The sequence below is a fragment of the Panthera uncia genome, chromosome D1 (assembly GCF_023721935.1).
Source record: "Panthera uncia isolate 11264 chromosome D1, Puncia_PCG_1.0, whole genome shotgun sequence".
Taxonomy (NCBI): Eukaryota; Metazoa; Chordata; class Mammalia; order Carnivora; family Felidae; genus Panthera; species Panthera uncia.
The window spans coordinates 1,366,536-1,379,261 of NC_064808.1; the positions used below are offsets into that span (position 1 = coordinate 1,366,536).

At 59.2% G+C, this 12,726-nt stretch overlaps 1 protein-coding gene across 5 annotated transcripts in view; it reads right to left on the reverse strand.

The window, feature by feature from the left end:
- CARS1 (cysteinyl-tRNA synthetase 1) overlaps window positions 1-12,726 on the reverse strand; it is a 45,112-nt gene that overhangs the window by 19,290 nt on the left and 13,096 nt on the right. For all 5 annotated transcript variants that reach the window (XR_007454348.1, XR_007454347.1, XM_049615409.1 and 2 more), the window contains 6 exons: window positions 12,255-12,343; window positions 11,690-11,786; window positions 11,181-11,279; window positions 10,166-10,315; window positions 1,711-1,851; window positions 1,419-1,507 (listed from right to left, as the gene is read on the reverse strand). Coding sequence is in view for 3 of the 5 variants with exons in the window: in XM_049615409.1 (XP_049471366.1) it covers window positions 1,419-1,507; window positions 1,711-1,851; window positions 10,166-10,315; window positions 11,181-11,279; window positions 11,690-11,786; window positions 12,255-12,343 (665 nt within the window). In the remaining 2 variants the exon portion in view is untranslated. The remainder of the gene's footprint in view (window positions 1-1,418; window positions 1,508-1,710; window positions 1,852-10,165; window positions 10,316-11,180; window positions 11,280-11,689; window positions 11,787-12,254; window positions 12,344-12,726) is intronic.

Sequence of the window (12,726 nt, forward strand, 5' to 3'; positions counted from 1 at the left end):
CTCTGCCCACCGCGTCCAGCGCGGCCTCGGCCGTCCTGCGGCCCCGTGACGTAGCTACTCGCAACCACGGCCGCCGTACAGGCCGAGCGGGCCCGACACGCACGCCTCGTCACGGAGGCCAACTCCTCACTCTCGGGACGGCGTGTCCCCGTGCAGTCCCTCCGCCTCGCAGCCCGGGACCACACAGCTCCCGCCCTGCCCCTCGCCTCGGTGACGGCGCGGTCCCGGGTGCCCTGCCCTCGCTCGGTCCGCCTTCCACCCGCCTGCACGGCCCCGCCAAGGCTCTCTGCCTCTCAGCAGCCCTCCATGTTATTCCAGCCCGGAATGATCCGTCTTCTCTCACCTTGGCCTCGCCCGCGGCACTCAGTCTGGCACACGACCCCGTGTCGCCCTGCAGGGGCCGTGCCAGGTAGGGGACAGGGGAGGCGCCACCACCTCCAGAGAGCCTGTGCTACTCCGGGCCCCACACCAGGTCTTGTGCTCTCCTCGTTCCGCTCGGTGGCGCCTCGTCTCGCCCGAGAGGCGGGGACGGAATCTCCCAGAGCAGGGGCGCAGGGGAGGGCGCCCCCCTCCCCCTGCGCGGCAGACCCCACGCCCCCAGTTACGCTTCTCGGCATCGGTGACTCCCGACAGCGCTACCTTCAGAGACGCGGACGGTCTTTCGCGGGTCAGGTGGTGCCGAGAGGGCAGACCAGGGGTCGCCACCGAGGCCGAGGGCCTCGAGGAAACACGCGTCCCCGGGAGGTGACTCGTGGACAAGGGGTCTCACGCCACGCGGCGGAAACCGCGCCTCCACGCTCGCCAGCCCGGCCCCGTGCTCGCGGACTTAGCCGTGGGCTCGCCGGCAGCCGCAGGCGGGCGCTCTCTACGGCACGCGCATCCTTGCTGCGGCCCCGACGCTGAGGACTCAGCGGCACCGAGGAGCGAGGCTGCCGGGAGGGTCGGCGGGACACGGGGGCGGTTGCTCCCGCGGTGAGGCCATGGGCTCGGCCGCGTCCCCCCCAATTCCTGTGTGTCAGTGCTAGCCCGTAGCCCCCCCCAGAACGGGACAGTGTTTGGAGACGGGGTCTTTGCAGGGGCGAAGCGAGGTCACCAGGGGGAGCCCCAACCCCGCATGACTCCTACGCAGCGTCTGCGTCAGAGGAGGTGACGAGGACACAAAAGGAGCCCCAGCAGCCGAGTGCAGAGTGACAAGTATGTGCCAAGGCGGCGAGAGGGCCGCCGTCTGCCAGCCGAGGCCAGGGGCCGGGACAGAGCCCGCCCTCGAGGCCCGTGGAGGAACGACCCCGCCCTGTGCCGTCCGGAGCCAGGGGCTTGGTGGCCGCAGCCCCACAGCACGACGAGCTCCCCTCCCCGCCGCCTTCCCTGCACAACCTTCCTGGAATGCCGTGCTCCCACGGGGAGGGCCCCGAGCTTACCCGTAGCCGTTGTCCACGATCTTCTGGACAAAGTTCACGATCTCCGGCACATATTCACTCACCCGGGTCAGGACGTCCGGAGGGAGAACCTGGGGGCGAGAAGAACGAGTGCCCCTCTTCCTTCTGGAACGGCAGCCTCGGACGGCACGCTCCAGGAAGCACCGGCACCAAACGCAGGCCAAGAAGGCCCGCAGGCCCACGGCCCGCACTTGAGACCTGACTGAAGACGGTCGGGATCGCGATCATCGGGCCCCGCTGAGAGAGCAAGGGCAGGACAGCTGGCGACACTTACGTTCAGGGTTTCCATGTCTCTGTGGAATTCTTCTTCCCAGAACTTGGGCAGTTTGGAGAAAATAGAATTGTCCGTAACTTCGCTGCCCAGTGTGGAGTCCAGCCAGTCAGAGAGTAAATCTTTTGCTTCTTCCAACAACACCTGTGGACAAAGAACAGCATCCACACGCGTGTCCGAGCTTTACGGGGCCGCATCTCGTGCAGTTGGTCCGCACCGAGACCTCGAATTCGAGGATGTGCCACGCAAAGCCACGTCCACGACGAGCGCCATCTCCGTGAGACCGCGGTGCTCGTGTAAGCGGGTCAGCACGGGGACAGACGCCAGACTCCCTAAGTGGGAGGTTCCAAGACGCAGCACATTCAGGAGGTCCGACTACTGTGGTCACAGGGTTGGGGTGGCCGTGGGGACAAGCGGGGCCGCCGCTGCCACGGGGCGGGGCAGGGCAGGAGCGGGCACGGTGCGGTCGTCCACAGCCAGGGCACAGAGATGGCAGGGCCCCGTCCCGGAGGGCGGCCTCTCGGCCAGGGCGCCCTGACCGCCGGATGCCATCACTGAAGACAGCAGGCCCACGTCACGGGCAACAGCGCAGTGCTGGTACGAGACGTGTCCTGTCACCGCAGCACTCCCGTCAGACAGGAGAAACGTCCATCTGTGATGGGAGGTGAGTGTCGTGGCCGCGGCCTGAGCCGGGCAGGCCGGGGGGGGACCCTGAGGTCCTGCTCTGGAGGCACCCAGCGCCTTCGGCATCCTAACCGGAGCAGTGACAGGGACGTGGGGACAGGCAGGCGGTCTGCGGTCCGCCAGTGGGGGCAACGGGGCCAAGAACAAAGGGTGCAGGAAGTTCAGGAAAAGTGGACACGGAAGACACAGTGAGGACACGCAGGGAGGCACGTTTGTACCACGACGTGGACAGGAAAGGCGCAGCTAGGGGCTCCCGCCAGGCTCCCACCTGGAACACACCTGCGACCTGCTGCCGGGCTGGCGGGCGGTGACAGGGACCCACCAGGACGCTCGGCCCCACGGCCACCACGTCGGGCGCCAGGGAGGCACGGACCAGAGGCGTGGGCTCGCTTGAGACTGAACCCCGCTCGCGGCACCTGGCACGGGGCCCAGCCCCCAGCCTGGTCACCTCCCCGCCCATCCCCTCACAGCCGGGAACCTCACGGCTGGCTATCGAGGAAACACGACCGGGCACGCCAAGAGGCAGGGAACGACGTGAAGACACAGGGCGGCTGTCAGACCCGGGGGTAAAACTACTGGGATTAATACGCTCAGGGTTCCGATGGATGCGGCCGACCATGCGCAGGAACAGAGGGTCAAGGTGAGCAGAGAGAAGGAAGTCCTGAGAGAACGGGCAGGAGACGTCGGGGATTCACCACAGCGTGATAGAAACAAAGACTGTCCTTGTGGGGTCATCGGGAGACTGGACGCAGCCGGCGGAAGAATCTCGGGGCTTGAGGACAACAGAAGAGAAACCCCCCAAACTGAAAATTAGAAAGGCTTCATTTTCACAGAGTGAACAAAACCGAACAGGGTAGCCGAGGACCCGGGCCCGCCATAGACGTGCCACACGTGCGTCACGGGGACAGCAGAGGGAAAGGGTGGGAGAAACATCGGACTCCCGAGCGAGTGAGAGCGCCCCACTCGTGTCGGACCCTAACCGCAGGCGCACGGAGCCCCCGGGACGTCGGGCAGGAGAAACACCGCAACGCCACACCCAGGCACGCCGAGCTCGGGCCGCACCCCATCAAAGCTGACGCAATCCTGAAAGAAGCCAGAGGAAAACACCTCGCCGGTAGACGAGCAGAGGCGAGCACTGCGCCCGACTTGTCCTCACACTCCGTGCAAGCAAAGGAGGACGGGGATATTTAAGTGCTGAGACAAAACGCTTGCCACCCGGGAATTCTGTGCCCTGTGACGTCGGCCTGCAAAAGCAAAGGGAAACCAAACTCTCAGGGAAACAAAACCCAAGGGAACGTGTTGCCAGCTGACCTGCTTTGCAAGAAATGTCCAAAGAAGCTCTTTACAGAGGACGGAAGTAACAGAGGTTGGAAGCTTGGGTCTACATAAAGTAAGAAAGAACATCGCGGAAAGAATTAAGCGCGGGTAAAATAAAAGCAATTTATTATTATTTATTTTTTAGAGAGAGAAGAGAAAGAGCATGCACGTGAACAGGGGAGGGGCAGAGAAAGGGAGAGAGAGAATCCCAAGCAGGCTCCAAGCTGTCAGCGCAGAGCCAGATGTGGGGCTCGATCCCACGACCCTGGGATCACGATCTGAGCCAAAATCACGAGTCGGACTGCTCAACCGACTGAGTCGCCCAGGTGCCCCAGAACTTCTATTTCTCTTAACTGATCCAACAGAGAACAGCTTGTTCAAAATGACGGCAGTGGGAACGCATCGACCTGCACACTTACGTACCCGTTTAAGTAGACACAGCGCCCTCTGTGTTTCCAGACAGCTAAGACAAGTGACGGCCACGACACAAGGGCGGGAAGCAGGAACTGGGGTCATCTCGTTATTGTAGGGCACTCCTATGACCACGAAGGGTACAGTGTTTTTGAAAGTGGGATTAGTCGTAAGTGTATATTGCAAACTCTAGGGCAACCACTGAAAATCAAGCGTTAGATATGCGGGAAAAGGAGAGAAAGCAGAATCATGTGAAATGCTCACCTAAAACCACGAAAGACAGACAAGGAGTGGAAGACAAAACAGGAACGAAGAACGAGGGCAACGAGAGAAAACAGCAGCGTGGATAAGAACCCAACTACATCAACATCACTTTGAATGTCAATGGTCTAAACGCGCCAATTAAAAGAGATCGTCACAGTGGATCAAAATCCAAGACCCAACTCTCAGTTGTCGGCAAGGAATCCACTTTAAGTAAAAAGACACGTACAAATCAAAAGTAAACGGATGGTGGAAATGGACTGCGCGACCACGGTGCAAATCAGTGAGATAAAGCAGGAGTAGCTCCCTTCAGACAAAGCAGACTTCGAAGCCAGGAGAGTCGTCAGGGATAGAGAAGGACGTGGCAGGACGAACGGGTCAGTTCTACAGGGCGACCGTGCTTACGGTGTGCGGGCCCAGGGCAGGGCGTCAGACCACACGAGGCAGAAGCGAGCAGAAGTGCGAGGAGAAACAGATGAATCCGCAGAGGTGGCTGGGGACTTTAACACGCCTCCCTCCGAAGGGGACGGACCCAGCAGTAGGAGATGGGTAAGGAGGCGGATGAACTCAACACGACCATCAGTCGGCTGGACCCAATGCACGTCCACAGACCACTTCGTCCGACAGCAGGCAGAACACGCAGCGTTCACCAACACGGACCACAGGCCGGGCTGTAAAACACGCCTGAACAAACTCAAAAGAACGGAAATCATATGCCGTGTCTGCTCTCGGACCACTGTGCAACTGAACTAGAAACCAGTAAGAGAAAGAGAGCTGGAAAACCCCCCACAATACATGGGGATCAAAGAACACATTTCTAAAGAACACATGGGCCAAAGAAGGTTATCCCAAGAAAAAATTAAAAGTCTTGAACTAGGGGCACCTGGGGGGCTCAGTCGGTTGAGCGTCCGACTTCAGCTCAGGTAACGATCTCACGGTTTGTGGGCTGGAGCCCCGCTTCGGGCTCTGTGCTGACAGCTCGGATCCTGGAGCCCGCTTCGGATTCCGTGTCTCCCTCTCTCTGTCCCTCCCCCACTCATGCTTTGTCTCACTCTGTTTCTCAAAAATAAATAAATGTAAAAAAAAATTTTTTTAAATAAATAAAAAGTTTTTGAGCTAAATGAAAACGAAAACGCAGCGTACCAAAATTTGTGAAATACGGCAAAAGCAGTGCTTAGAGGACATTTGTAACACTAGGTGCATAGATCAGAGAAGAAAAAGAGGTCTAAAATTAATCATCTACACTTCCACCTAACAAACTGGAAAAAGAAGAACAAATTAAGTCCAAAGTGGAAAAAAGAAATAATAAAAATTAAAGCAGAACACGGGAACTCCATACAGAAAAAATGCACGAAACCAAAAACTAGTTCTTTGGGGAAATGAATAAAACTGATACGCCTCTAGCCAAGCTACTTAAGAAGAAAGAGAGGACACAATACTAGGACAAAAGTGAAAGAGGGACATTACTACAGACCCCACGAAAACTAAAAGCAGAATAAAGTAACACTGTATACAACTCTGTGCCCCCAAACTTGAAACCTGGACGAATGGACCAATTCTTTGAAAGACAGAAGTTGCCAAAACTCACCCAAGATGATCCACACGATCCGAAAAAAGCCTGTATCCTATGTCTATTAAAGAGATTTAATCAATAACTTGTAACTTTCCAAAATAGACATCACCCAGCCCAGGTGGGTTCACTGGTGAATTTTATCAAACATCGAAGGAACATGTTATATCAATTTTCTACAGTTTTTCAGAGGAAAGTAGCAGACAGACTACTTCCTAACTCATTCCACGAGGACAGCATTACCCTAATGCCAAACACAGACAAAGACATTGCAAGAAAAGAAAACTGCAGACCAGTATCTCTCATGGACATAGATGCAAAAATCCTTAATAAAATATTAGTGGGGCGCCTGGGTGGCTCAGTCAGTTAAGCATCCGACTTCGGCTCGGGTCACAATCTCACGGTTCTTGGGTTCAAGCCCCGCGTCGGGCTCTGGGCTGACAGCTCAGAGCCTGGAGCCCGCTTTGAGTTCTGTGTCTCCCTCTCTCTCTGCCCCTCCCCCACCCGTTCTCTTCCCCGCTCTCTAAAGAGCATTTAAAAAAAAAAAAAACAAAAACAAAAACAAAGAAAAAGGAAAGGAAGTGGTGTGCCCACGGCTGAACTTTAAGATCACAAAGTTCTGCTCTAGGAAAACCACAGTCAAGAACACAAAAAGACGAGCCTCAGACTAGGAGAGACTACTTGCCAAAGACACAACTGATAAAGGGCTCTTATCCGAAATGTGCACACTCAACAGTGAGAAAACAAACAACTCGATGAAGACTGAGTCAAAGACCTCGACAGGCCCCTCGCCAAAGAGACTCAGATGGCAAAACAGGGAAGGACGTGGGAAGGTGCTCCCCACCGATGCCGTCGGGGGAACACAAACCCCAACAGCGAGATACCATCACACGCCTGTCAGAAGGGCCAAAACGCACACACACACGCCATGCTGGGGAGTCAGAACAGCAAGGACTCCCTCTTGCCGGGATCGGGGGCGGAGCAGCCACTCTGGAGGACGGTGTGCTGGTTTCTTGCAAAACGGAGCCGGCTCCTAGGATCCAGCAGCCACACCCCTGGTATTTGCCCAAAGGAGCCGGAAACTCACGTCCACACGAAACCCTGCAGGTGGACGTTTCCATCAGCTTCTTCACAACTGCCTAACCTCGGAAGCCACAAAGGTGCACTCGGCAGGTGGGCGGATAAACCGGCTGTGGGGCGTCCAGTGGACGGAGTCTTACCCCGCGCCCAAGAGACGCGAGCTCTCAGGACGTGAGACGCGTGGATGACCCTGACGTGTAGATTTAGTGACAAGAGCCAATTTGAGAAGGCCACACGGGGTGCGATGCCAACTCTGTGACGTTCTGGAAAGGGAAACGCACGGAGGCCGCAGACAGACGAGTGGTTTCCAGGGGCTGGGGACAGGGAGGGACGTGCAGGCAGGGTGCACGGCATGCCCAGGGCAGGGAAACCACTCCGCCCGACGTTCGAGTAGATGTGTGCACCACTGCACATCCGTCCACACCCACGGAACACGCACCCCCTCCCCCAGGACAGAACCCGTGTCTGCTGTGGGTTCTCGGTGATGACGACGCGTCTGCGGGTGATGTGCTGACAGTGGAGGAGGCGGGGCTGGGGGGGAAGGCCCCGTGGGAAATCTCCGTGCCTCCTCTCAGTCTTGCCGGGAACCTCAAACTGCTCTAAACACCAGGTCTTTAAAGAAACAGACGAAACAGAAAGACAGAATGGAGGGGACCGACCCGTCCGAAACGACGCCTCCCTATGAAGGTTAAGATCCCACCCGGGCCCCCCATGGGCCTGGACGAGCAGAGGATCGAAAACACACGGGAAGAGACAGCACAAACGAGCCTAGACCTCCTCCCTCCCTGACGCCAGGGACAGCTGGTGAGATGCTCACACGGGGTGGGTGGCACGGCCAACAGAGGAGAACCTGGGCAACCACATGCTCAGACCTGACACAGAACACAAAGGAGCATTTAAAAAGCTGATACGTTTGACTGCGTCATTATTAAGACCCTCTGTTACTGAAAGAAAGTGAAAAGAAGAGCCAGAGATTGGGAGAAAGCGTTTGCCACGTATTTAGATGACGAGGGGTTAGTGTCCGGGAGTAAGGACGCTTTTAAACCCGTAAGAAGACAGAAATCCAGGTGGACAATGGGGCAGAAGACCTGTGCCCAGAATCACGGCCGTCAAGAGAGCACACGGAAAGGCCATCTCGCAAGAGGTCAGACACATGCGGACCCAAACTACAATAACGAGCACGTCACGTGCTGGCTCCTATCCCACCCGTGAAAGGAACCCGGCAACCCCAAGTGCTGGTGCACAACAGCTGACACGTGTCGCAGACACGGGAGGACACAGACACTTAGGGAAGCGTTACTGCACGGCAGGCCCCAGCTGCCAGCCCCCCTGGAGAGGCCCGCGGGCAGGGCGGCCCCGGCTGAGTCTGCAGGAAAATGTCCCTGCACGGAGAGGTGGGGACACCGGGACCACTCTGTGTCATCGAGCGAACAGTGTGGCTGACGCAAAACATAAACCTGCTCGTTTCTGGAGTCGGAAACTCAGTGGGTGGGAGCCACGGTCGGGGGAAGCCGTGCTGGGTGCCGGGTGGATGGGACGGCACCCGTGAAGCCTCGGGCATGGAGGGTCCGATGGGCTCTCTGCACACGAACATCTCCCGCGGGCGGCCACGCATTTTCTGGTGGGGGAGGGCCAGCCGCGCGTCTGCGGGAACCGGGGAGGCCCGTGCGTGGATTCCTCCAGACTCGGCCCGAGCCTCGCCTCCAGCCACAACCCCGTGAGACCCGTGAGACCCCTTCGACGTGAGGACAAGTCTACGCCGAGTCCCGCGCATCCTTCCGGAGAATCACCGGACGCGTGGCCAGTGTTGGGGACCCGACGGTTAGGCAGACACACGGCCCGACAGCCCGGCACCTCCACCCCAGACGAACAGCCTAAAGAAACTCTTGCAAATGTGCGTCCACAGACAGAAAAGGACTCCCAGCTCAGGGTCAGCCGGTCAGCCTCACCGGTGCTCAGAGAAGTGCGAACCCAGCGCCCCACGGGCCACGGCCCCCACTCATCAGGAAGGCTACCGTCAGAAGGACGGAAATCACAAGTGTTGGTGGGAACGGTCAGAAACCGCGGTCTGGATGCTGCTGTGGAAACCGGTGTGGCGGACTCTTGGAACCCTGAAATCTAGCTGCCAAACAGTCCAGACTTCCGCTCCGGAAGTGTCCACGTGAAGGAACGAGGCGGGATATTTGCACAGCGCTATTCACAGCTGCGTTACTCATCACGGACAAAAGGGGGCCCGTGTTTCACAGGGACAGAGTTTCTGTTTGGGAAGACGGAAAGTTCTGGACGCAGAGGGTGGGGACAGCTGCACAACAGCGTGAACGTGCTTAGCGCCCCTGAGCTGTGCACCTGTAAGCGGTTTACGTCACGTCTGTGTTATCGTACTCTTCGAAGAAAAGGGTATCGGTGGAATAATCAAGGAAAAAATTCCCAGTCACACTGCCATAACCAGGAAACGTGACTGGCATCCCAGGAGAGGGAGAAACAGCGGAGGCAGGAGGCCCACCGAAGGAAGGCCAGCTACGATGCGGGGCAAAAACGCTGGTCCGCAGGCCTGTGTGCATCAGGCTCTGTCTCATTAAGCTCGGCAGGAGGCCACGCTGGCCATCTGAACCACGGGAGAATGTGAAAGTGAAAGTAAAGCCTGAGCTGCCTCCCCCCCACTCCAGGGAGGGATGGCCTTGTCAGTCGTCCCACCGAGCGCTGGAGAGGGCAGCCAGCAGGGGGCGCCAGCGTGCAGGAGAAGGGCCAGGCTGGAGGCACCGGCAGTGACAGCCTCCCAGGCTCCAGTGCAGTGCCCTCACCCCGTCCAGGGGGCGGAGGAGCCTGCCCGGGAGGCCCCAGGGCCGGCGGGGAACCCACACAGGGCCCCACAGCCCAGTTCAACTCCAGCCTCACTCTGCTCTCTGCAGGTGCCGCCGAGAAACACGGGGGAGGCCACCAGAAACCCCTGGAACGATCTCCGCACATGCTCCGATGCGCCGCCCCCGCCCGCGAGGACGCTGGCGTGGGGTGAGGGGAGGCCTGCTCGGCCCCGGGGTGGCCGGGCCCAGGTGCCGCGCGCAGAGGCACAGGCTGGAACCCGGGAGCAGCGAGCCACCTCGGGGCAGGGTGTGCGGGACATGCTGGAGACCTCACCTCTGCGCAGCGGGCGGCCTCCTCTGCCGGGAGGCCGCCCCGCACGGCTCTCTCCAGGGGCTCTGCGGCCAGCTCCACCGCGCGCTGAATGCGCTCCAGCATTTGCTTTCTGTCCGGGTCCGTGGTCTCATTTAACTTGACTGAAAACGGCTGCAAGCACAGGGGAGGGCAGGGCCGTCAGAGGCTGCCCCTGTGCGCCCACGGGGGCGCCTCACCGGAGAGGAGGGTCCCTCCTCCTGCCCTGCAAGTGTCCCCAGGGCGTGGTCCTAGCTTCCCCGAAGGAGGGGCAAGTCCGGCAGTGGACAGGCCCGGCCCGACACCCTGCTCCTCGCGCCCCCCCCGGCCTGTTTCTCTGATGTTAAAACGCCTGTGCTCGGGGCCACTCAGGTGTCACCTGGGGACTACTGAGCCTCGCAAAGACGCGAAGTCCTGGCGGGCCCGCCCCGTGTCAGCCTAAGACACTAAGCTCTAATTTCATTCCCACTTTCTCTTCTAGAGATGATGCACGTAAGCACTGATTACTGCTGCGGTCACTAAAATACTAATCACTCTTAAAGAGAATAAAACGACTTATTCTAGGCTTACCCTGTTAGCACCATACTTTGTGATACCGTTACTCAAAATATTAAATTGGAAAGAATTTCTGCCAATAATTCTGAAAATTTCCAGTGCCCCCAACGAAAGGGGCTTGGACGGCTTCCGTGTCGCACACTCAGAATCATCAGATGTGGCTGTGATCTCAGCACAGAAGACACAGGAGCGTTAGGGACATCGTACGGGCAAGCATACTTTACTGCCATCGTGACAAACTCTGACATTGTCCCGTGAGCGGCAGGCACAGCCCCCTACTCCACGCCCCGTCCAAGTGTGTCTTTCCTGGCGACTCTTCCCACAGGCCAGGGGACCACATGACCCAGAGCTCCGGTGCCCAGATGGCGCTAGCTTTCATTGAGGACAACTGAGGCCCCACGCCAGGGACGGTCAGGAGTCAAGGAACAGACAGACGGGGGCCCACCTTCAGGGCGGCATGAACATCCTCCAGGAGCTGGGCCGCCCGCGGCTGCTTCCCCCGGTACTGCTCAAACAAGTAGTTCTGCCGGGCCCTCTTGATGATCTGGAGAGATGAAAGGGAAACCGGGGTCCCGTCCAAAGCGCGCCCTTGTCCCTGCAAGCCGGCAGACTCTGAGCCCCGCCGGGCGGCCGGGGAACACCGCCCTCCTCCCGCGACCTTTCTGATCTTCAGGAAATTGGCTGCCCTCCCCCCGCCGCCCCATCGCTGCACGCAAAATCGCGTGCCACCCGAAGTCTCGTTGCCACGAAGTACCTCGGGCTGACATCTTATCAGCCGGGTCCCGGTCGTTCAGGTTCTCGCGGCATCTTCGCATCTGAAGACGGACGTCGTTCGTACGAACCGCGACGCTAACTGGATGTGTACGGGGCCGAGGCCCACCGGGTTCTACTCACCGACGTCACTTCCTCCTTCCCACCCCCGCCGTTCCGAAAACGGCCTGGTGAGAGCCCCACCTTGTCGTCGATGTCCGTGATGTTCATGCAGTAGAACACGTCGAACCCAAAGTAGTCCCGCAGCACCCTCCTCAGGATGTCGAAGGAAATGTAGGACCTAGAGCACACGGACAGACCTTTCCCGCGGGAAAGGTCACGCACCACCCCCCCGCCCCCAGGGCCACGGCCACGAGAGCAGCCACGGGGGAAGGCTCCCGTGGCACCGGCACCCTGCTCAGGGCCCGTGACCGCCGTGGGGGCCCCAGCCTGCCGCCAGAGCCGCGGGACCAGACGTCTACACGCAGCCGGGACGCCCGCCACGCGGCTGCCGGGCAGGATTCCTGTTACCTGTCCGCATCCCCCAACTTTCCTATCACGGATGTGGGTCACTTACAGAATGAAAATTTTATCTTAGAAATAAGAAAGGCTCGGGGTTGATTTTCCTCTCGAATCTCGGGTCCCTGTAGCAGAGCAGAGATCTCTGAAGGGCAGAGATGCTCCCGCAGGGCCCACACCTCCAGGCGCCCGCAGCGGGTCCCGCCCGGCCGCCCCCCTGCCCGTGCCGGACGCCCGCAGCGGGTCCCACCTGGCGTGCCCCATGTGAGACGCGTCGTAGACGGTAGGCCCGCAGCAGTACCACGTCACCTTCTTCCCGTTTTGAGGTATAAACACGTCCTTTGGTAAAACACGAAGGGACGACCGTCGTCGATGTGTAAGAGGCACCGCGCAGGGTCACCCCAGCCAGCGTCAGAGAGGACGCCGGGGTTTGTTTACAACAAATTCAGCAAGGACAAGTCTGTCTTACTGACAAAGGCCATAGACGTCAGGGACGGGAGAGCTCCGTTACTCCGGCTGGAACCCCCGAGACCCCGTGTCCCCGCGTGCCAGCGCGCTCACGGACAAAATTCTAACCCGCCGTGGCCGCAACCAAGCAAACCCCACTCGACTGGGATCCGATCCCGCCTCCTCGAAACCCGGTCGGCGCCCGGCAACGCCCACCGGGCCCGCCTCTCTGCCCGTCGGCTTGGCTGGCACTGGGGCGCCTGCCGCCGCCACGT